The sequence below is a fragment of the Radiomyces spectabilis genome (genome assembly GCF_025331425.1).
Source record: "Radiomyces spectabilis strain NRRL 2753 chromosome Unknown BYT42scaffold_6, whole genome shotgun sequence".
Classification (NCBI taxonomy): domain Eukaryota; kingdom Fungi; phylum Mucoromycota; class Mucoromycetes; order Mucorales; family Radiomycetaceae; genus Radiomyces; species Radiomyces spectabilis.
The window spans coordinates 17650-41286 of record NW_026251931.1 but is presented as its reverse complement, the minus strand read 5'-3'; the positions used below and the strand labels follow the sequence as shown (position 1 = coordinate 41286).

General features: G+C 42.5%; 8 protein-coding genes across 8 annotated transcripts; 2 read left to right on the top strand and 6 right to left on the bottom strand.

The window, feature by feature from the left end:
* Positions 1-405: 405 nt before the first annotated feature.
* On the bottom strand, positions 406-1948 carry BYT42DRAFT_496001 (uncharacterized protein; the record flags this gene model as incomplete). Its single annotated transcript, XM_051564393.1, has 3 exons — positions 406-861; positions 982-1399; positions 1482-1948. The coding sequence occupies 3 exons, from the start codon at positions 1946-1948 to the stop codon at positions 406-408; spliced, it is 1341 nt and encodes a 446-aa protein (XP_051423416.1).
* Positions 1949-2890: 942 nt separating this feature from the next.
* On the top strand, positions 2891-3127 carry BYT42DRAFT_495541 (uncharacterized protein; the record flags this gene model as incomplete). The annotated part of the gene is made up of 2 exons (XM_051564367.1): positions 2891-2983; positions 3068-3127. Coding segments are annotated over 2 exons (153 nt in total), but the record flags the coding sequence as incomplete, so codon positions are not given.
* Positions 3128-9745: 6618 nt separating this feature from the next.
* Positions 9746-10942, top strand: BYT42DRAFT_567303 (RlpA-like double-psi beta-barrel-protein domain-containing protein-containing protein). Its single transcript, XM_051568078.1, has 4 exons — positions 9746-10040; positions 10118-10164; positions 10237-10360; positions 10427-10942. The coding sequence occupies exons 1-4, from the start codon at positions 9869-9871 to the stop codon at positions 10531-10533; spliced, it is 450 nt and encodes a 149-aa protein (XP_051423414.1). The 5' UTR covers positions 9746-9868; the 3' UTR covers positions 10534-10942.
* A 2596-nt stretch (positions 10943-13538) lies between these two features.
* Positions 13539-14980, bottom strand: BYT42DRAFT_567288 (guanine nucleotide-binding protein subunit beta-2-like 1; the record flags this gene model as incomplete). Its single annotated transcript, XM_051568077.1, has 4 exons — positions 13539-14352; positions 14429-14459; positions 14554-14610; positions 14946-14980. Coding segments are annotated over 4 exons (937 nt in total), but the record flags the coding sequence as incomplete, so codon positions are not given.
* A 1045-nt stretch (positions 14981-16025) lies between these two features.
* Positions 16026-16918, bottom strand: BYT42DRAFT_567283 (uncharacterized protein). Its single transcript, XM_051568076.1, has 5 exons — positions 16759-16918; positions 16596-16690; positions 16422-16531; positions 16307-16360; positions 16026-16235 (listed from the first exon to the last, which is right to left on the bottom strand). Exons 1-5 carry the CDS (start codon positions 16874-16876, stop codon positions 16154-16156), a joined length of 459 nt encoding a protein of 152 aa, XP_051423412.1. The 5' UTR covers positions 16877-16918; the 3' UTR covers positions 16026-16153.
* A 43-nt stretch (positions 16919-16961) lies between these two features.
* On the bottom strand, positions 16962-18180 carry BYT42DRAFT_567281 (orotate phosphoribosyltransferase). Its single transcript, XM_051568075.1, has 2 exons — positions 18111-18180; positions 16962-18036 (listed from the first exon to the last, which is right to left on the bottom strand). The coding sequence occupies exon 2, from the start codon at positions 18011-18013 to the stop codon at positions 17360-17362; it is 654 nt and encodes a 217-aa protein (XP_051423411.1). The 5' UTR covers positions 18014-18036; positions 18111-18180; the 3' UTR covers positions 16962-17359.
* Positions 18181-18619: 439 nt separating this feature from the next.
* On the bottom strand, positions 18620-19067 carry BYT42DRAFT_567274 (uncharacterized protein). Its single transcript, XM_051568074.1, has 2 exons — positions 19045-19067; positions 18620-18877 (listed from the first exon to the last, which is right to left on the bottom strand). Exons 1-2 carry the CDS (start codon positions 19045-19047, stop codon positions 18707-18709), a joined length of 174 nt encoding a protein of 57 aa, XP_051423410.1. The 5' UTR covers positions 19048-19067; the 3' UTR covers positions 18620-18706.
* Positions 19068-22417: 3350 nt separating this feature from the next.
* BYT42DRAFT_496296 (uncharacterized protein) lies at positions 22418-23349 on the bottom strand (the record flags this gene model as incomplete). The annotated part of the gene is made up of 2 exons (XM_051564413.1): positions 22418-22686; positions 22758-23349. 2 exons carry the CDS (start codon positions 23347-23349, stop codon positions 22418-22420), a joined length of 861 nt encoding a protein of 286 aa, XP_051423409.1.
* Positions 23350-23637: the final 288 nt, after the last annotated feature.

Here is a 23637-nt window from a genome sequence, read left to right as displayed (position 1 = left end):
TCGTATGCACATCACTCCAGCCGCTGAAAAACAACAGAAGACTTACGTCATTTTGACATTACCCACGGATTTGCGAAAAAAAAAAGATCGGAAGATCCAAACATGGTTAGGACATACATAAGGTTATCCAGAAAATTTATATTCTTCCACATTCTCAGCTGATCTCACGAACGCGGGAACGCCAAATTTTATTGAAATGCAACAACAGTAACAACAAGCAACAGCAAACGTTTTCATCATCATGTTCATGTCAAGAGGATAAATACAAGAACCTCAGTTTAATTTTCTGCTATCGTGATCATTCTTTGCGATGCTAAAGCGACAAACCAAACAACAACGACAACAAAAATAAAAATAAAAATAAAAGGGCTCCACATAGGATAGGCGACGGATTGGGGAATCACATCACCGAGAAAGATCGACAGCGAAAACGCCGCCTCTTTTATCTCCGACAACACTAGTTTCTGCAAACACGACGTTTCTATCCTTCAGATATTGCTCGACATTTGGTTTCAATTTACTCTGTTTCTTGCTCAACCCCGTACTGCCGGAATGATGCCCTGTGCCGGTAACAATGTAAATGGTACCTTGATATCCCTTCAATTTATCCAATCGTTCCTCAAGAATATCCAGTGCTTCATCCACATGCAAACCGTGGAGATCAACAAATGCTTCGCTTTGATTCCGCTGCTCAAAAATGCGTCGGCTGGCTTCGGTATGCATCTCTTGCATCAAACGGTTGTAGTGTTTGGCTTTCAACGAATAGGCTTTTGCCTTGGCACCGTCGCCGTTGAGGTAAAATTCCGTTGCACGACTGAAGAACCGATTGCGCAACATACCGTATTCGATGGCTTGTTTTCGCTGCCAAAAAGAAAAAGAATCAGTGTATCAGTACAAACATCACATGTTCTTCACCTCATTTTGCTCTGCTCCACACTGTTCTCCTTTTTCTCATGTTTCAAGGTTCACATTTGTATTTACCTGCTCAAGATAGGTCGCATTCAACGCGCTCCCTGTTTCCAGCCATGGAATGCGAACAGGTTGCCTTAAACGTTGTTTGGAAATAGCATTGGTCTGAACTGATTTGAGCGATTTTTTGTTCGCACTGGTGTTGCTGGATGCTTTTTTCTTGGCAGCTTCGGCAAAGTTGATGATCTTCGCGGCTGGTCTTGCCGACCGCATTTTCGCAGCCGATGTGAGCGAGGGAAATTCTTCTTGGGATGATACGGCCACTTGGGGAGATGACTTTTTGGTGGGTCGACTGGATAGCTCTGGGTAATCATTTCCATTAAATTTGATCTCAGGCTTGGTTTCCTTGGTGATTTTCGTCGCTACTTCTTGTACGTCAATGTAATGTGAGAACTCGCATGAATCACCCTTGAGGCACGATCCTTGCAACCTATCATGATCAGCGGAGTCCCATTTCACAGTCAGCTATTCATTGTGCGCGCCAACTTTTTTTTTATGTTTTTTATGCTTACCAGAACTTGCACACCTTGACTTGGAGATCGTGAGCAAACCAGCAATCTTTGCGATAGCATTCACCGGCGAGATAATGACGACACACTTGGCGTTTTTTAACCACTGTATCAGCGGGCACGGGTAAAGGTGGAGGCATCTCGACTTCGGTGGTGTTTCGGTGAATGAGATATTCCATGGCTCGATCGACATCGTAATCGTGCTTTGCTAAAACCTGGTCGAGTTCATCTTTGCTCAGATCAGTGAAGATGGATTCCATCATTTGGATGGGTGACATGTCTTCGCCGACGTTATCAGCCTGAGTTTCTTCTTCGGACGGGTTGGTAACGGAAAGCGAAAGTAGGTTCATGTCTTGAATAGTGTCGTGATCCAATAGTTCGCCACGATAAAATTGCAACGTCGGATCAAAATCACTTTCGTCTTCATGCGAGTAAGGTTCGAAGCGGTCCCAACAACGCGAGTAACGCATGTATTCCTCTTCGTGCGTATTAAAGGTGGTTGTTTGTGGATCATTGTTTGATTCTGTTTTCGATGGTTGTTGCTTTTGTTTCTGCTTTTGCTTTTGCTGATCCGCAGGTTCTTCTTGTACGTCGGCTTTCCATATGTGCTTCAGGGATTGGTCGGTTGGATGCGCAGGTGACGATGAGTACCATGCTGTTCTTCCATTCAATGGCCACGGGTAATTATTGTTATCGTCACTCTGTAATGCGGGTTCTTGTTCGGCGTTCATCTCATCCAGGAGATGAGTACTTAATAAGTGGTCGCTCAACTGTGTGTCGTCGTAAGCTTGGGTATGTTCTTCAAAAGGGTTAAATAGTTGTGGGGAATGCGTTACTGAGCTGGGAATAAAAGGTGATGCACAGGCTTGTAAGGAGCTCAAAGAGGGACTTGCAAGCTCATAAGTAAGGGAAGTCGCTTGAAACGTCGGGGATTGTCCAAACAGCTGCATTAGAATCGAACATCAGTACACTGTCATTCAAGGGCACCAGACCTTGAATCTGAAGTTTGCTCGTTGTATGATACTTGCCTGGAATTCTTTGGCCCGTGGATTTAGACTATCATCTTTATTATCGGCTGATTTACTAAAAAAGATAATAAAGTTCGAATGAGCCACTGGCTATCCATTTACTGGAGCTGTCGAAAGAAAAAAAAAACCTACTTCTGAAAACGAGTGAATGCTGAATCCCAAGTGGAAGAGAAGTGTGATGGATCAGTCATGCCGAGATTGTTCAAGAATGCTTCTCACAATGTTTGCTTGATATCGGCTTCCTTTTTTTTCCCCACTTCAGGAAAGCCGCCGCGGCGGCGGGAATTCAATTAGGATGATGACATCACGCATGCGCCCCGTTATTTAAGACGTGGCACACCCTCAGGAACGGACTTCAATTTTTTAAAAGCATGCCTGACATATTTCACCGACATGGAGACCAGCAATTACATCGAAAGTTGGCACAATCAGCTCAAAACGACGTACCTGCAAAGTTTCATATTCTTGAAAGCAGACGTGACATATTTCACCAACATAGAGACCAACAACTACATCGAAAGTTGGCACGATTAGCACAAAACGATGTACCTGCAAAGAAAGCGCAACAGACGTCTTGACCGCCTGGTATACATTCTTGTCAATGACGTCCATGAGGATTAGGAGCAATATTTCGCGTATAGTGCTCAACAGAGGCAGGATGGGGCAGGCACAACGAATGGTGCGCGCCAGAGAAATTGCTGCTGAAGCGATCAACCCTCTTGTAAAGCACGACATGATTGCTATATTTATATTTACTGTATTTATTTATTGTATACAAGGAAGCATCTATCATCGGATCGGTGGCCTGCTTCCGCCAACGGACAACCATACTCCTGCATTTGCTCAACTGTACATTTACGACTCTGACACCCAGTTGGCACACCGAAACGCTGTGGCGCCCTATTTACAAAATGCAACACTGCTAATTCTCCAAGATCTGCTGATGGAAATTAACCCCTTTGTTCCACTGTTGCTGTCGATGGCCCAAGTTTTACGTGAGTCGGATGGAGCTGTAGACGTGCGATTGCTGATATGCGCGGAAAACACTCCCGATGCCCGCCGATACAACGCACCCACCGCAAGCGAAATTGGAGTAATTTTGGTCGATAGCACCATTACGCCTGATAGTAGCCGCGATATTGTGCTCCGATCGAGAAGCCATGGACTTCAACGTATCAGCGAGATGAATCGGCCGTGGTGGTTGTAGTCGTCGTCGTGGTTGTTTTTTTCGCACTATGATGCTCTCCAGTACGTCTTGATGTTCCCACATGGTAACTTGGTTGGAATATCCACGCACGCTCCCCTGGCGGTCGCAGTATCACGGTTATGCAATGGTACAGCTACCGTTTGATGGTGCGAAGTAACGGCCACGATCTGCATTTGTTCGGACGCCTGTTCCAGCAGTACATAGTTGATATGTACGCCAAAATGGAGCAGAATCGGCTGACGTATTTACGGCTCAATCAGACGAACCTGCGAACGGATCTGTACCGAGGTGTCGTAGATGCAGCAGAGCTGGGTGACAACGACCTTCAGAGCGTCGGGCAACGAGTGATCTTGCCATCCACCTTCATAGGAAGTCCCAGACACATGCGGCAACTCTATCATGACTCCATGAATATTGTACGTCGATGCGGACAGCCCGATCTTTTCATCACTTTCACTTGCAATCCTCAGTGGAAGGGAATACAGGACGAGCTGGCTCCTCTCCAAACCGCTGTTGATCGGCCCGATCTTTGTGCGCGAGTCTTCAATATGGAGCGTAAAGCTCAGATGGAAGATCTAACGAAGAACCATGTTTTGGGAAGAGTCGTTGCCCATGTACACACAGTGGAGTTTCAGAAGCGAGGCTTACCGCATCTTCATTTACTTTTGGTGCTACATGCGGACGATAAGCCGAGAACACTTGATGACTATGATCGTATCGTGTGTAGGTTGTCTATTGATACGCAAAAATTTATGCGCACATCAACTAAATCTTACCGAAAAATCAACCTTTTATTGACAAAAGATTAGAGTTAAGAGAACACCATCAAGCGAGACCTTTGGATACACAAATTCGAGTGCGGAGTTCTGAATACTGGAAATGGAGCATCCCATTTCAAACACATCTTAATCAGCTACTATTCCCACTAGCCTCAGAGTAACAACAAACTACAGACCGAAAGAGCATAACTTTGTGATCTTTAAAAGATCAACACGTGATACTATTAAAATTCCTGCCAAACTACAAACCAGTCGCCGCACGCCAAAATTTGCGAGCTAAAAACCAGTTACATGGTGTTCCTTTTCATCATATGGATTTGGCAGCTACTTCGCTTGGTGTTATCTATTCATTCAAAGATGTTGGGTGGAGGTTATGGAAAAGTTCAATAGGGGACAGCTTTCTGCAAAGGGCTATTGTCGATGTCGATCTCGCGTCTTTGTAGCATTATATTTAATAAGTTGTCTTTGTCAGTAAATGTGTGTCCTTTTGATTTTTTTCTTTCCAGTTTCCGGTGATTAAAGGTGCATGAGCAGAAATGCTTTACCAATGTAGCTGATCTGGCGACATTGCTCATTGTTCATTCATTGGTGTGTGTCAATTTTTATTTATTTTAAAGGCGATCATTCATACTTATAGAGCTCTATTTTCATGCAGTTTCTTTTTGCTTTTATCAGATTTTTATTTTTGGAGCTTTTTTTCATTTAGAAAGTGGCCATTCACACGTCTTTTGTAGCTTTAATTTTTATGCAGCTTCTTTCTGCTTTTTATCTTTACAGTCTTTATTTGCAGTTTTTATTTTGGACTTTTTCCTGAAAAAGGGTGAATTCATTGTTCTTTGGAGATCTATTTTTGAAGCTTTTTCTTTTTCGCTTTTATATTTAAAGCTTTTATTTTTGGAGGTCCTTTGTTCTTTTTGTCTTCGTTTTTCTCTAACGTCGGTTCACCTAAGAAGCCCTGGTACTATTTATTTCATCAAGTTCCTAGCTGCGTCCATCGCCCCGACTATGGCTTTCCCGTGTAGCTGACTCGGTTAAATCGACCATCACAATCAGAAGGTACCATCAAATGGTTTTTTATCAGTTCTTCAACAAGGAAAAACTTACCTGTTCTTTTTTCCATTCTTCCTTAGCTTTTGGTTTTCTCTCCGGTTTTCTTTTTCGCCTGGCAAGTCATCCATCCCTCCAAATCTTTCGACTTTGTTTCGCGCATCAAATGTTGCCAATCCGGTTTTTGTCGTCAAAAGGGCATCGTCGGTGGTGTGACTCTCTTTTTCATCGGCAGCGCTTACGCGTCCTCCTCAGCTTGGCTTCACCTGTATTACTTCCCGTGGTATCGTCTTTGATCTTCTTCCCGACCATTTTATTTTTGTAGTTTGTAGTTTGTAGTTTGTAGTATGTGTATTTTTATTTTAGTTATAGTCTTCTTGCAGTCTTTTCCTTCTTTTTTTCCCCACAGGGTTTGTAGGGGGTTTTTACAGACGCACCTATTGTATTTACTTTTTTTTTTTTATATTTGTATCGTTTCTTTTTTTTCGGTCGGGAAGCTCTGGATATCTACTGCCTCACACAACAAAGGTAAAATATCTTGACGGCATTTGAATCAATCAAAGAGCTTGCTAACTCATTTTTTTTAAAATACCCAATAACCTTGGGCGGGACGGGACTGAGGGGGTCAATAAGTGCTGCTGCACACATGTTTGGAAATCATGACTGTACGGTATGCCAGAGTATTGACATTAATATACCAAAGTTCCATCAAGAGTCTCGCCCAGGTTATGCCGTATGCGTTAGGCTTTTGTCTGACGAATGTCGCTCAATGTAAAGGGGGACGTCCAGTAGCAGGTGGCATCCATTGCACAGCGGGTGTACGGCTTGTTAGAGCTTGACGATACTGATCACGTCGCAGTTTATCAAGTGCAGTCTACGAACGAGAACCAATATGAAGTATCAATTCAAAATGGAGTCATTCGCACCTGCAGCTGCATGTATCACCAACAACGTCAATTGGCCTGTAAGCACCTGTATCTCATCAAGAGGATGACGATACGCGAATATTACATAGAGCTGGTAAGTTTGAAGAAAAAGAAACTGGAGCACTCCGTTTTATTCAAACTGTATGTTTTTTTTTAGATAACCCCCACTATGCTCTTCTCTGCACGCCAAATGACCATGAATCTGCTGGCAGATCATATCCTTGGACGGTTTTCCGGTGTTCCCCTTGGTACTAAAGGAATAGGATACATCGTATAAATATAATCTAACGTTGTGTCTTATTTAAGGAGGGGCAACCTTCGTTGTACAAGACCAAAAAGAAACAGCGAACGTCCAAAAATGTCAGCGGCGACGACAGCATCACGCGGCTAGGACCCAAGACCAAACGTCTTCTCTTACGGCGACGCTGACCTTAAAACCATCATACAAAGGTCATGCTCCAGTTCCGGTCAAGGTAAGAATAAGAGAATAACTGGCCTCAAAAAAGGAGAAGTGTAGTTAATGATACTATCGTTAGACTTTCTTTTTAAGCGTGGAACCGGGATATCAACGCGTGCAGGAATATCCGCGACACCCTCGTCCGCTATATCGAATTTGATTGCCAGCTAAGCTCCAGACCGCAACAATTTTTCCGACCGCGGCAATCATGATGACAGTTGCATAGGGAAATTTGGAGCAGAGCTTTGATGTATCCCCCAAAAAAATGAATAAATTTTAAGTCAACCCTTCATGAGTTGTTCCGGGTTGAAATCTTTGTAATTGGATTGACCCGATAAAATCTTAGAAAGACCCTGGTACAACAGTGATGTGAATGCTCCCTCGATTTGCCTACTCATATCCTTCCGACGATCAGCCAATCACACCATTGTCTTCCCAACCATCCACTATCAGAATGCCGTGGCGAGTATCGGTGACCGACAACTGTTGTTGGCAATAATCCCATTCACGTCAGTTTAAACCATGTCAAATCAAGTCAAAAACCAATGCTTTTTTTTTTTATCAGCTTTTTGCATTGTAACTGATCGGTGTCAATCTTATGTGCTTCCAACCTTCAAATTTTTTTCTGAATCGACGCGGTAAAAGTGAGGGCCTTGGGTTCAGCGACGCCAGAAAAAACAAACAAGCGATTCCTGACGAAAATAAGAAAGAAACTGCATCCGTAAGAATCCTAACACTCGGATTCTAGCAAAGGACGCGGTACCTTTTTCTTTCATTGATTCTTCTACGATAGTACGGCCATACAATGATTAGCATGAATCATGGATGTACAAATTCATCAAAGCCGAGTGTATTGGTGATCGGAAATCACGGGGTAATACAGCGGGCATTCAAAGGTGTGGCAAACTCCGTGATGTGCGTTCTACGTATTCCAGATACGATATGACCTATAAACCGGAAAGCACATCTTGAATTCCTATCAACACGCCATCTGCGTTGTAAAAAGATTATTCAGGTGAATTATATTCTATCATGTAGTCAGTAGTTATGCTTCTAGCACCATAAAAAACATTGTAAGGATGATGCTTCATTATTTTTAGGAGACGACTCGTTAATTACAGTCTTCCTTGTTATTCATGAGCTCGTACCCAACTATGACTCGACATTTACGTAAACGAAATGCATCTTTTACCATATATGCATCGTGCCCCGGCGAACTTGGAATAATTGTTGATACGATGTCTCTAATTCATCCTATATCTTTGATCAGATTTTGTGAGTTTTTTCATATGAAGATGTAGATACGTATTTTCAAATGTTGTATGTCAATCGAAGCATGTGCACTAAGACAAAATCCTTCGTGAGCAACTGTAGTGCACAGCCACTCATGCACTCGCGGTGAGACTGAGCATGAAATGACAGTGCAACGGTCGTACAAACGTGTCACGCCATGAGAGCTTTTGAGAATATCGATTTTTATGAGGTTACCATCTGACCAAAAAAGGGGTTTCTTGGAGTTGCATCCAACATAAAAACCTAGCTGATAACTGACCATCCATTACCATTATCAAATCGAGTGATGACTATTTTGTGCTTCTTCAATTATTTGAACAATAGACTGTTGAATTTATAAATGCGAAGATTAGAGAAACGCATTGTTTTTTCTGGTTGCATCATGTATTTGGGTGGCTGCAAGAATGAATTCGGAGGAAAGCGACAAGTGCATCTTATGTTATCCTTTTCCCCCTGATAACCCTAGGTTGCCTGCATTATCTGTCTTCTATTTCTCCTAGCCACGAGGTGGGTTTTCTGATGGCAGCCATCGTTCTAAAAGAAGCAACGATGTTTGACAGGTATTTTTAGATTATCATCCAAACGACGAAAAAGAAGAAGCAAAATAAAATGCAAGCTTCAAAAGACTAGCATACGCGTACACTATTGTACTAGACTAATCAAAGGTGAGATGTCGTCAAGGTACGGCTGTCATTGGTCGTGTGACCGGTAAACAGCAGCGAGAAGGACGGATAGTATTTTGATTCGTGCATGATGGGGGCCGGTGATTCAAATTATTCATAAATGAGATGCTTTGATGCTTATTTTTTCAGAGGCACTCTAGACCATGATTTCGAAGAATTATTACCATGGGATGATTGGCAAAAGGAGTGAGAGTTATAGAATGAGTTCTAACCGGTGCATAGATTCATAGAACTTTAACACAGAATAAAACTTCGGGCATCATCCCAGATTATAGTTATACCAAACAGCAGGAGCAGAATGCACTTGCAAAGAAAACAAATCGGAGCAAGTATGACCTGCATATCAGAAACCAACCCATCTTTTCCGCCATTTTCCCCACTGATCATTGTATGATTCATGACACTGCTATAAAAATAGCAAAAACCTTCACATTGATTGGAGAAGTAGTCGTTCACTTTGGATACGATCCATCTCTCTCCTTTCGCTGTTCTGCGAAAAACCTTGTAGCTAGAAACATACGGTCATGTCGATCGGTTACCGGAGATCTGTTGATTAAGAAGACGAAGAAAAAAAGATAACAAAAAGAAACAAACAGTGAAGAAGAAAAAAAGCAACATAAATAAAGGGATCGCTGCAGATAGTAGTAGTAATAGGGCGACGGGTGTATGAAGAGTTTACACTAATGGCTAACTCCTTCCTGGCCCTGCCCTCTTTATCCCCTAGATTCCCCTTCTTAGCAGCTCCAGTTTCTTGAACAATCTTTAAACACCCCCCCGTTTTCCCCTCGAAAAGCAACAAAGAAATAAAGCAGAAAGCATGAAAGTAAAATGATGTTGCTTCGTATAAAATGACGATATAAATTGCCTCTATTTCAATCCTTTCACCTTTTTAACGCCACTGCTTTCTCAACTTTCTCTCTCTCTCTCGAGATCCTTTTTATTTATTTATTTTTCTTCTAAAAGATCCATTATGAGATTCACTCTTGCATGCGGAACGCTTCTCGTGATGATGAGTGCTCTATCGTCTGCTCAGCCTATTGATAAACGCGAATCGGGGGTTGACAAGGTCGTTCACACCATTACCGGTTTGTTCAAGGGCTCGGCGACGTTTTTCCATCCAGTATCAGAGGGTGGACCCATTGGTAATGACTGAATCTTCTCGGTTGAGATTCATTTCTCGTTCGTATATATTAATGATTCATTTACGTTGTTATTACAGGTTCATGTGGTCCAAAGGAAAACGACAATAGCCCGATCTGTGCTTTGGTAAGAGATAACTATGATTATTTCTCATTGGTCGTAGGTTGCTTACTGACACTACAACTATATTCTTCTTAGAATCTTCATCAATATGGCGACGAAGACAGTAAAAGTCACTGGTGCGGCAAAAAAGTGCTCATCAAGCATAAGAACAAGCAGACAACGTGCACAATTACGGATTGTTGCCCTGGTTGCGGACCAAGTAGGTTTTACCTTTGGCTCCCTATCCATGATTGGCAAGACTAATTTTCCCTTGTTTCTTTTTTAGATTCGCTCGATCTTACTCCGAGAGTGTTTAGTCAACTTGCAGAATATGATATCGGCGTGATCCCCATCACTTGGTGTATTATTGGCACCAAAGGTTGCTCCAAGTAGGAGCAAGCAGGCAAAAAGCAGAGGAAAAAATACCCCCCGTCATGTATTGATTTTGTGAAAACCCGCCGATGCCCTTTCTCCTCCTCGTCAGCCGTAGCGCAAAATAGGCGATCCATTGAATCTCGTGTCTTGTATCAACCCTTGACAAGCATGAATGGATTCCTTGTTCTTTTAATGTATTCTTAGTATCGATCTTTGTAATTAATATACCAGCTTCAAAAATAAAAATAAAAATAAGAACAAGGAAAAGGCAAAGGAAAAGGAAGACGACACATCAAAACGGAGGACGTGCATATCGAAACGACATCTGAACAAGACCTGGAGGTTGAAGTTTAATACGGCAAGAGATACGTGAAGCCTAATTCTGGCATGTATTCTACAGTATTCCCGCGCTGTTTTTCAGTTACCGTTTTTCCAAACGTTTACGGCAAGAAGCTGCTCCATAGACCTTTTACGTCTACAGTATAATACATAGCAGTTTCTCCCATCGTATGGTGCAACCCATGCAACTCCGTCGTCGTTCGTGACTCCATTCAATACATGCAGCGTATGTGAGCACGAAATAGCGTGGTTTAAACTGCAGATCCCCCTGAGTAATTGTCGCTTTTAAAATTATCCCTCGGTGCATGACTGAACAATAGCTTGTTAAGGATTTTAAAAAGTTGCCGTCTTTCCTCTTGCGAAACGTCGAAGAGACTTTATAATCAGAATACTCAATTACAGGCGAATGGAACTTTTGCGTAAAAGAATATACTCCATACCCCATACGACAATGTGCGCTTATAATAGATTACACCCTACAATATGTACTGTGAAGCCTGCTTTTTAATTAAAATTATTCCCATACACATACACATAGATTACGATGATGCTGATATCCGTGATTTTTAATTTCAAGTTCCTCAAAACAATATATGCAGCTATTATCATTAGCAAAGCATCCAAAGGCTTTTCGAAACGGACATTTCGCCTTCCATGAACAGTCGATACAAAAGGATGTCAGGGTCGTTTCAGGCGTGCGTTGCCAACCATTGCTTTGACAGTCTGAAAAGAGACCAACAGATGAATGAACTGTTGCTTCACGATGTCCCACGCAGTACCGCAATTAATATGGGTTATACTTTCTGTCACTGACTGTTGAACATATATGACTGACAATCTCTACATAATTAAAATCTTTGGGAAATTAGCGATTTTGTAAATCACATGATCTACACTAAGTTATCAGGACCTGTTAAACCTTTTTTTTTTATCTTTCAACCATGCCTCGCTGCCCACTTTCACGATAATAGGCGAAACAATCAGCAGCAAGATGCCATTTGCGCCAGTTGTGGTTAAACAGAGTATCGTCGTCTTCCGAATAAAAATGTGAGTAGAGCTCTTTTTGAAGAAAAGTGGTTGATGATACGACTGGCGTTCTTCTGTAGCATCATTCAATTTGGTTTTTTTTTTTTGTCGGTTATACTGTATGTCCTTTCATTCTCTTTCGAATAATACATAAGCAGACGTGCTTCGATCTATGAATTCATGCATCAGTGGGGTGACTATTGTTTCATCCATGGAAAACCATATATTTTTGTCTTCAATCTTATCTTTCTTCTTTTGATTTTCTCTCTCTCTTTCTGTTTGCTTGATAAACCCTCACTATCATTGTATCAAGATCCCATCCGCATCCATCATCCAGACCATTCTTATCCCGTGTATCTAACTTGGTTAAATCGACCACCATCCTCAAAAAGGTAAGCGTCGAGTGGTCTACCATCGATTTTGCTCCGGCAAAACAGACTTACCTCTCCTTTACTTCCATCCTTCTTCCAGCTTCCGGTTTCCGTTTTCTTTCGCCTGACAAGTTCTGGATACTACAAGTTGACTTTCTCTCACCATCCATCCATCCATTTGGCGAAACCGGATGACGTCAAAGGCCATCGTTGGTGGTGTGGCTCTCTTTTTAATCAGAAAAACGCTTACGTGTCCTCTTCATGTTCCTCTCCTTTGGATTGCTTCTCATCATATGGTATTCGAGTTGTCTTCCCGATTATTTATTTTGTAGTTGATAGTTGATAGTTGATAGTTTGTATTTTGTATTTTGTATTTTGTATTTTATATTTCATGTACATATTCTTTTCGCAGTCTTTTCCTCTTTTTTTCCCACAGGGTTTTTTATGAGGTTTTTACTGACGCGACCATTGTTTTTTTTATCATCATGTACTTTATTTGTTTTTCTTTCTTTTTATTCGGGGGACTCTCGATATCTGGAATCCAACTCGAAGTTACCGTCACTTCTGGCCACGTCAATATTTTTTGCCTGCTCAAGCTGACACCACCGATCCATCGCTTAACTGTCCCTGGAAGCAATTTTATTTTCCGCATCGAAAAGAAGCTTACCTGTGTTCCGTATTCATCTTTTTTTTCCGGTACACCATTTGGTTCAAAGGCAAGGCCAATTTCTTTTCCTTTGCTATGATGTAATGAACGTATACTAATTCAAATTTTTTCAATGTCATATAACCCAAGTCGTGTCAAGCGATCAATGGCTATTGCAAACTCAAATAACAAAGGTAAAATATCTTGACGAAAATTTGAATCAATCAAAGAGCTTACTAACTCATTTTTTTAAATACCCAACATACCCACACATCTCTCTAGATCTATCGTAGCCTGGGCGGGATGGAACTGAGGGGGGGAACCAGTGCTGCCCTGCGCGTGTTCAGAAACAAATCACGTTGCAACGTATGCCATAAGGTTGTCATTAATATACCGAAGTTCCGTCAAGAGTTCTCGCCCAGGTTATGCCGTGTATGCGTTAGGCTTTTTGTCTGACGAAAGTCGCTCAATGTAAGAGGGCGGCCTCCGGTGGCAGGCGGCATCCATTGCACAGCGGGTGTACGGCTTGTTAGTTCATTCCAATCATCCTCCACACAATGACGATATACAAAAAAGATGATTTTTTAATTCTTTTTTATTTTTAATTACTCTTTGTGTATACTCTGAAAGACATGGATCACTTAAAGAGTGCGGGAAACCTGCCAGACACGGATAAGGTTATCGGTGTAGCCAGAGAAGAGAGTGCTGCCATCAGCAGACCAGGCGACAGAAAGACATTCAGGATCGCGGGGCTTTCTCTTGCCGATTTGAGCAACTTCGGGACGGAGTTCATCGACAACGGACTTGGTTTCGAGATCCCAGATCTTGATGGCGTTGGCGGTGGCAGCGCAAAGCCAGTAGCGGTTGGGAGAGAAGGTAAGAGCGTTGACGACGGAACCGGCTTCGAGCGAGTACAAGTGCTTGGACTCGTTGAGATCCCACAACATGACAACACCGTCCTTACCGGCGGAAGCGCAGAGGGAACCATCGGGAGAGACGGTAACGGTGTTGACGTAGCCGTTGTGACCGATGAAATTGGAACGAAGCTTGAGCTTGGTAAGATCCCAGACCTTGACGAGCTTGTCCCAGCCACCAGAGACGATGACGGGATTGGCAGGGTTGGGAGAGAAACGGACGCAGGAAACCCATTCGGTGTGACCGTTGTCGGTGAGATCGTACTTGCATTCACCGAGGGTGTTCCACAATTTGATAGACTTATCGCGGGAACCGGAGACGATCTGACGGTTGTCGGCAGAGAAGGAGACAGACAAAACGTCCGAGGTGTGACCAACGAAACGGCGGGTGGTGGTGCCAGTGTTCAAGTCCCAAAGACGGAGGGTGTGATCCCAAGAAGCGGACAAGGCGAACTGACCATCGGAAGAGATGGCAAGATCCTCAACGAAGTGGTTGTGGCCGAGGAGAGACTTGCGGGCAACACCGTAGTTCATTTCCTCTCTATAACAACCAACCAAAAAAGAAAATGGTTTAATTTCAATGTTCATATCCCAATCCTTTTTATTTGTCAATTTACCTGGTAAGGTGCCAGACGATGATGGACTTGTCTATTAACGGAGAAATGGCATAACAAAGTATGAAAAATTAGCTGATCATCGCCACCTAGATAGCTCTTATAATTTCCAGCTGACCGATACATACCGCGGGAAGCAGACAAGACCATGTCGGGAGCTTCGGAAGTGGTGGCGATGGCAGTGACTAGATAAGAATAGATTGGTTACGCGTATGATTCCATCGAGCAAAGAGTAATTGACTTGAAGCAAAAGAGATGCAAGATCTCTTGACATATTGTTTAAGCATTCAAGACTCAATGCTTACCCCAGTTGCCGTGACCTATGAAAGCATACGGTAAGATGGTTTTGTTCTCACAATAGGTGTCTCGTAAACAGCGGTTCTGTTGCATACTGTCCTCCCACCCATCCTATGCTTTTTTCCATCTTTCCCACATCCATCCATCCGTACAATCATCCATCCATCCATCCATCCACTGATTCCAGTTAATAACACTAGTTTCCATTCGCCCATCTACGCACCTTCAAGCGTGCCGCGAAGACTAAGAGTGTCCATGTTCTGTCGTAAAGAAAAGAGAAGGAAGCTCAGGCACCCATGGGAATCACCGTCAAGTCAGTTTGCTCTCGACGGGCATTGAAATGCTGAATCAAATTCATTGACCAATAGGAATCCCAAAATGGAAACCATTGAGCGGCCCTTTGTGCACTCAACATCAAGAACTGCGAGTATCATCAAAAAGTCAAATGAGCCAAGTATCTATTGATCACTAATCACAAGAGCATTTTGGACACTTTACTTTTATGATTAAACTTTTGAGGATGCAGCTGCTCAGTGCGACCGTTGCTGTTTATGATCCAAAATACTACCTGAAGCTTTGTAAATTGTCGCCTGTAAAATGCACGTTCAGAATAAATGACATGGTTTGCGTTTGGCCTTTGCGTATATCTATGTCAAACATGTATTCTTGACACTTTGAGCTCGTGTCAAATGTCTCCGTATTTCGCGAATAATCGTGTACAGTGGCGTGGGGGACGGAAATACTGTAACTTGGGACTACTGTGGCCGATGTTCCGGAATAGAAGTCTGCAGTGCTTTAAGTGAGGTTTCGTACGAGCTACATTCACATTGATTGCCGGAATAACGCATTATAATTGGGCCACGTTGCCTCTAGTGATGTTACTATCCCGGAGAAATGTGTTGATGAGTCTGAAATAATTGAACTGCAAAATTGTTTTCATAGAAAATTAATCCAAAATCCTAGTTGTTGAAGGATAATTGCGATAAATTTTAATATCACTTAAAGATGTCACATTCGTTTGTCGTTGAAAGCCCTCTGAATCGTTGACGGCCCGATTAAATCCATATTGACAATCCTGTGCCGTTATCCGTCTCTGGTTGTCAGCCTTGTCCGATTGTTCCAAGACGAAATTCAAATGAATGAAACCAACTTGTCCTGTCAAAGCACGGTATAAAGACAAGAATTCCATACAGCAAAAAAGCACATTTGGCGTCATGCTGCCGGCTGTTACAGCGATTAAGCATCTCACTCACCATTCATTTTCTCATATCAGTCGCAGTAAGTAAAAAAAAAACGAATGCTGCTCAAATGGTTTGCCATGCATCGAAGCATCAGTAAACGTAGGAGGAGGCTCGATGTCCTATTTCTGTTTACACTACTTTTTATTGGCTCCATGATCTTTTTTTCTAGTTATGTTTGCATGGTTCCTGTTTAATCCCTTCTGATGTTGAGGTCAGATAAATCCACGTGAGTGCCCGCGGTCAAGCCACGAGGACTAGCCATCTCGAAAGACCTATGCCAATAATTAATACGGGTGGTTTCTTTTTTCTTTTCTGTTCAGTATATAAGAGTCCAATAACATACTCAGGGTATCGCATGCGGTAGATTAAAGGACGTTGAGCTTCTTGTGCAATAAGTCTAAAGCAATATTCATATCAGTAACTGAACACATTTTGCCATACACCTCTTCTCATCCTACCGATATTCCGCAAGCTTGCCAGCTCTATCCAATTGAGCATCAGTGGCACGATCGTTTTCTTCGCTAGGGGTCATATGATATTCAATCCATTTGGTGATAGGATGTTTTTCCTACGACAATGGTCGTGTTAGAATCATCATTGTTCGCATGCGTCTCAACTGAAATTTGGAGTACCTCGCCCGAATGCGTAATATACTGGTCAACGCGATACCAGACTACACCGGCGATAGCAACGAGCACAGTGTTTCGCCAAATATTAGCGCCAAATGCTAGGAAACGCACAGAGTTAACAGCTGTAACAAGTTGCCGCATTTGAAAATATGCGATTTAATTTTACATTCTTCAGCGAATTGATCGCCAGCATTCTTGGTTTGAGAAGCATATCCGCGTCGCAAGCACAATCGACTAAGACGATTGCTCAAGAGACGAGAATTAAATAAAAGACGTGAAGCCATGGTGTGATGAAAGCAAGGTGGTGAATGTCTGCACAAACGAGCTCTTTTTTTTTGTTTTTTCGCCGTGCGATGATTGTATTTCAAACTCAGTTAGCCTCAACCGGCTTTGGACCCATTCCATCCCGACGTGGAGCTCTCTGGTGACACCATTGGCTGACGCTCTCCTCCTCGATATTTACAAATCATGGGTGAATCTAACTAATCATCTCTTTTAATTACTACAGCGATCTATCCGTATTTTATTAGGTAAAGGGTCAAAAGAGCAATTGCATCCCAGTAAACAGTAGGACGGTGAATCAGCGCAGCAAGATCTAAAACTGCCGTGTCGTATCAGGAACATTGTCCTCCGTTAAAAGGTAGCTCAAAATGGTCGTGCATAGCATTGAGAAATACTGCATTTTACAGATGCTGTTACAGAGACAGCAAATTGACAGAGATCGGTCACTGAATTTATCGCTCATGATGACAGAGACTGCGCTGACTTTATTGCTTGATCCCATATTGGGCTTTATATTCTCTCATAAGTTTCAATTCTTCGGTATAGGTGCCCTTCTCTTCCATGTATTCGACAATGTTGTCCATGCTGATGATAGCACGCACAGGCACATTGTTCTTTTCTTCTACTGCTTGGATAGCGCTCTTGCCAGAACCATCGGGAGCAACTTCCGCGCGATCGACAGCCACAAGCACGCCAGCGAGAGCAGCGCCATTGTCCTTGATGATACCAATCGACTCATTGATGGCTGTACCGGCCGTGATCACATCATCGACCACGACGATCTGACCTGACAAGGGAGTGCCGACGATGTTGCCACCTTCACCGTGATCCTTCTTTTCCTTACGATTGAAAGCAAAGGGAGCTTCCAAGTTGTGTTCTGTTGAAAGAGACAAAGCAGTGGCACAGACGAGAGGAATGCCTTTGTAGGCAGGGCCAAACAGCACATCGTATTTGAATCCGGCATCGACGAGAGCGGCAGCGTAGAAGCGGCCAATGGCGCCCAACGTTTTACCGCTGTTGAACAATCCAGCATTGAAGAAGTACGGCGAAACACGGCCGGACTTGAGAGTGAACGACCCAAACTTTAGCACATCGTTGGCGAGGGCAAACTCGATGAATTCACGTTGATAGTCCTTCATTATTTGTTCCAGTGGACGAAAAGGTGAGCCCCAGAAATTTTTTATACCGGTTTTTTTTTTTGTGACCGCCTAAATTTGGACTTCAAAATCTTCCAAGTGTAAATGGCTATCACGCTTTTAGTTTAGTTGATCTACCATTATTTAACAAGCCGTACACCCGCTGTGCAATGGATGCCACCTGCTACTGGACGTCACCCCCTTACATTGAGCGACATTCGTCAGACAAAAGCCTAACGCATACGGCATAACCTGGGCGAGACTCTTGATGGAACTTTGGTATATTAATGTCAATACTCTGGCATACCGTACAGTCATGATTTCCAAACATGTGTGCAGCAGCACTTATTGACGCCCTCAGTCCCGTCCCGCCCAAGGTTATGATAGACCTAGAATGATGTGTGGGAATGTTGGGTATTAAAAAATTGAGTTGTAAGCTCTTTGAATGATTTCAAATGTCGTCAAAATATTTTACCTTTGTTATGTGAGGCAGCAGATATCCAGAGCTTCCCGACCGAAAAAAAAAGTAACAATTCAACTATAAAGAAAAAGTTAAACAATAGGTGTGTCTGTAAAGAACCCCTAAAATCCCTGTGGGAAAAAAAGGAGGAAAAGACTGCAAGAAGACTATAACTGAAATACAAATACACATACTACAAACTACAAACAACAAAAATAAAATGGTCGGGAAGAAGATCAAAGACGATACCACGGGAAGTAATCCAGGTGAAGCCAAGCTGAGGAGGACGCGTAAGCGTTACCAATGAAAAACAGAGTCACATCACCGACAATGTCCTTTGACGACAAAAACCGGATTGGCCACATTGATGCGCGAAACAAAGTGGATAGATTTGGAGGGATGGATGGCTTGCCAGGCGAAAAGAAAACCGGAGTGAAAACCAAAAGCTAAAGAAAGAATAGAGAAAAAAGAACGTGAGTTGTTTCTTGTCGAAAAACGGATAGTCACATCACACAAAACGTACCTTTTTGATATTTTATCGACTTGACCGGTTACAGATACACGCGAGATAAACCATAGTCTAGATGATGGATGATGGATGCGAGAGGATGCAATGCTAGTGAGAATTTTTCAGGTAAACAGAAGATAGAGGAGAAAACCAAAGAAAAAAGAAAAAAACGAAGACAAAATATATGTGGATATCCCATGGATGAAACGATAGCCACCCCACTGATGCATGAATTCATAGATCGAAGCATATCTGCTCCATAATCACTCGATCATCGAAAACTGAAGAGAATGAAAGGACATATACAGTATAACTGACAAATAAAAACAAATTGAATGATGCTACAGAAGAACGCCGGTCGTATCATCAACCACTTTTCTTCAAAAAGAGCTCTACTCACATTTTTATTCGAAAGACGACGATGCTCTGTTTGACCATAAATGGCGCAAATGGCATCTTGCTGCTGATTGTTTCGCCTATTATTCTGAAAGTGGGCAGCGAGGCATGGTTGAAAGATAAAAAAAAATAATGTTTAACAGGCCCTGATAACTTGGTGTAGATCATGTGATTTACAAAATCGCTAATTTCCCAAAGATTTTAATTATGTAGACTAGTAGCGCCTCTTGATCTTAAAGATCACAAAGTTATGCTCTTTCGGTCTGTAGTTTGTTGTTACTCTGAGGCTAGTGGGAATAGTAACTGATTAAAGATGTGTTTGGAATGGGATGCTCCATTTGCAATATTCAGAACTCCGCACTCGAATTTGTGTATCCAAAGGTCTCGCTTGATTGTGTTTTCTTAACTCTTAACAAGCCGTACACCCGCTGTGCAATGGATGCCGCCTGCCACCGGAGGTCGCCCTCTTACATTGAGCGACTTTCGTCAGACAAAAAGCCTAACGCATACACGGCATAACCTGGGCGAGAACTCTTGACGGAACTTCGGTATATTAATGACAACCCTATGGCATACGTTGCAACGTGATTTGTTTCTGAACACGCGCAGGGCAGCACTGGTTCCCCCCCTCAGTTCCATCCCGCCCAGGCTATGATAGATCTAGAAAGATGTGTGGGTATGTTGGGTATTTAAAAAAATGAGTTAGTAAGCTCTTTGATTGATTCAAATTTTCGTCAAGATATTTTACCTTTGTTATTTGAGTTTGCAATAGCCATTGATCGCTTGACACGACTTGGGTTATATGACATTGAAAAAATTTGAATTAGTATACGTTCATTACATCATAGCAAATGAAAAGAAATTGGACTTGCCTTTGAAGCAAATGGTGTACCGGACAAAAAAAAACGATGAATACGGACCGCCAGGTAAGCTTCTTCTTCGATGCGGAAAATAAAATTGCTTCCAGGGACAGTTAAGCGATGGATCGGTGGTGTCAGCTTGAGCAGGCAAAAAATATTGACGTGGCCAGAAGTGACGGTAACTTCGAGTTGGATTCCAGATATCGAGAGTCCCCCGAATAAAAAGAAAGAAACAAATAAAGTACATGATGATAAAAAAACAATGGTCGCGTCAGTAAAAACCTCCTAAAAAACCCTGTGGGAAAAAAAGAGGAAAAGACTGCGAAAAGAATATGTACATGAAATATAAAATACAAAATACAAACTATGAACTACAAAATACAATAATCGGGAAGACATCTCGAATACCATATCATGAGAAGCAATCCAAAGGAGAGGAACATCAAGAGGACACGTAAGCGTTTTTCCGATGAAAGAGAGAGTCACACCACCAACGATGACCTTTGACGTCATCCAGTTTCGCCAGATGGATGGATGGATGGATGGATGGCGAGAGAACGTCAACTTGTAGCATCCAGAACTTGTCAGGCGAAAAGAAACGGAAACCGGAAGCTGGAAGAAGGATGGAAGCAAAGGAGGGGTGAGTCTGTTTTGCCGGAGCAAAATCGATGGTGGACCACTCGACCCTTACCTTTTTGAGGATTGTAGTCGATTCAACCAAGTTATATACACGGGATAAGAATGGTCTGGATAATGGATGCGGATGGGATCTTGATACAATGATAGTGAGGGTTTATCAAGCAAACGGAAAGAGAGAGAGAAAAGCAAAAGAAAAAAGATAAGAAGACAAAAATATATGATTCTCCATGGATGAAACAATAGTCACCCACTGATGCATGAATTCATAGATCGAAGCACGTCTGCTTATGTATTATTCGATTCATTGAAAATTGAAAGAGAATGAAAGGACATATATAGTATAACTGACAAAAAAAACAACAAATTGAATGATGCTACAGAAGAACGCCAGTCGTATCATCAACCACTTTTCTTCAAAAAGAGCTCTACTCACATTTTTATTCGAAAGACGACGATACTCTGTTTGACCACAACTGGTGCAAACGGCATCTTGCTGCTGATTGTTTCGCCTATTATCGTGAAAGTGGGCAGCGAGGCATGGTTGAAAGATGAAAAAAAGGTTTAACAGGTCCCGATAACTTAGTGTAGATCATGTGATTTACAAATTGCTAATTTTCCATTTTCTTAACTCTTAATCTTTTGTCAATAAGCGGTTGATGTGCGCATAAATCTTTGCGTATTCAATGGACAACAGAGTAGCACAGTCTCTTTTCTTTTTTTCCCGGGGGTCTTGCCCCTCCCCCCCTGACCTACCGCCACATAACGATCATTTTCTTCATCCACGACAGAGGTACAACAATATGTACACAAAGTGAGGAGCAGAAAAAATCATTACTTGGAAAAAACATAGCATAAGGATAAAATCAAAAGGAACATAAGGACAAAAAGCATACAGTAAAACATAAGGGTGAAGAATAACTTGAAAAATCATAGGAAAGGATGAAAGCAAAGGAGCATAAGACAAAATACATACAGTAAAATATAAAGGAATAATAAAACCAACAGCATAAGGGTAAATACATAAAATATAAAAATGAGGAAACAATATAACATAGCACACTGCGCGAATGACATCCGTCTCAACGATCCACCTGCTCGCTCGCAAATACTTCGTTGTACACAATGTGCTTAGTGTAAGCTCCAGTCGATCGATTATTCGCGTCACGGACAATCATGATTTTTATTGCCGACGGCCTGCGCACGCGCGACATAGCAACAGAAAGTTGCCCATGTGAGAAAACTGGAACAGGTAGGAAAAGGCCGATCGAGTCAAACGTTTGTCCTTTGCGCCTTGTTGATCGTTATGGCACACGCAATTCGGACTGGAAATTGGGGACGTTCAAATTGGATGCCAGTTTCATCGGATTTGTTCGTCAAGGTGATCCGCGGTATAAAGACCCGGTTCCCCACGTTCAGCCCAGTTGCAATCTCTGCCTCAATGACATGAGCTTGTTATGTAGATACTGTTCTATCTTTTTATTCATCACATGGTTTCTTGAACAGAACCGTGTAATACATGTTGCAATTGAAAGAAAAAATTAAGATTATGACACGGTGGTATTCGAGTAGTAGATGATGTATCCTGGCAAGCCGTACACTTGATAACCCGCTGCCTTCGCCATCTTGGCCATGGCTTCACTGTCCAACTGATGCTGATATGGATATGGTGCGTATAATATACCGGAACGATGGATCTCAGCTTTGGTTAAACTACATGTGGACCCGATACCGTCAAGTTGGACTTTTTGGAACGGATCGGCGGCATTGGATATATCAACCATGAGTAATCTGTGTGTTTCAAATTCCCACCATCCTGTGTCGAGAAAATACATAAAAAGTTCGTGAATACGGACATTGGAGTCATATTATTTTTCTTTCACTGACCTTCCATAAAAATGAAATCTTCGGCCACTTCATGTTGTAACGATAGTGATGTTTCTGTTTCTTGCCAGTTCTGCCTGTCGAATCCCAGAACGTTGTCGCCGGATCGGATCATGGTATTTGGTACGACGATGTCTACATCGAGCTGAATGAGATCCTGAAGAAGGGTTGCCGGTACCTCATCTAGATGGATATCGAGCCACAAGACGTGATCATGATGAACTTTTAGTGCCGATTGGATAAGATAATTGCGTGCTCGAGCCATGGCAGAACGCTGGAGAGGCTCCAGTTCGTACACCGGTTGTTCGGTTGGGAAGACCAGTTTTAAATCATCATCCAGCGTTTTAGCGTACAGATCGACTGATACGTGCAAATTGGCCCGTTCTACGTATAAGCGAACTGCATGTACGGTGGTGGGAGCAGGATCCAAAACCAGGATGGCCAAGTCGATGTTATTATTCGGATAGGCCAGTTGCTCGATCAAGTTTAGAAAATGCTCCATATGTTTTAGGCTATCGGCTTGCACTATGGTTGCAATGAGAACATTTCCCCGATGTTCCTCGTTGAGATCTCGAAACGTCACTTCTGCGAACATGGTATCAGCGAGAGAATCTCGGGCATTCGAAAGTCGACCATCCAAGGGAATGTCCACGGTAGTTTCACATTCGGGGCGAATGGTGCCAGGAAGAAATGTAATCCCGGTAATTAGCAATAGTATCACTAGAAAGATCAGGAATCGACCATTAAATAGCCGTCGGTCCACCGATGGCCGTGCGGACGGCTTGGAATCATCCATCCTTAATGAACAAGAACGCAAGCTGCCATTTTGGGACGATTGCAATTGTGCCAGCCGAATAATTGGGTGCTACAAACTCTGTGACGC

Excerpts from the sequence above, each read along its gene's own strand:
- BYT42DRAFT_567303 (XM_051568078.1), top strand. The coding sequence starts at position 9,869 with ATGAGATTCACTCTTGCATGCGGAACGCTTCTCGTGATGATGAGTGCT. Across the intron at positions 10,165-10,236 it reads ATAGCCCGATCTGTGCTTTG|AATCTTCATCAATATGGCGA; the intron begins GTAAGAGATAAC and ends TATTCTTCTTAG. Across the intron at positions 10,361-10,426 it reads TTGCCCTGGTTGCGGACCAA|ATTCGCTCGATCTTACTCCG; the intron begins GTAGGTTTTACC and ends TTTCTTTTTTAG.
- BYT42DRAFT_567281 (XM_051568075.1), bottom strand. The coding sequence starts at position 18,013 with ATGAAGGACTATCAACGTGAATTCATCGAGTTTGCCCTCGCCAACGAT.
- BYT42DRAFT_567283 (XM_051568076.1), bottom strand. The coding sequence starts at position 16,876 with ATGGCTTCACGTCTTTTATTTAATTCTCGTCTCTTGAGCAATCGTCTT. Across the intron at positions 16,691-16,758 it reads CGATCAATTCGCTGAAGAAT|CATTTGGCGCTAATATTTGG; the intron begins GTAAAATTAAAT and ends TGCGTTTCCTAG. Across the intron at positions 16,532-16,595 it reads ATATTACGCATTCGGGCGAG|GAAAAACATCCTATCACCAA; the intron begins GTACTCCAAATT and ends CCATTGTCGTAG.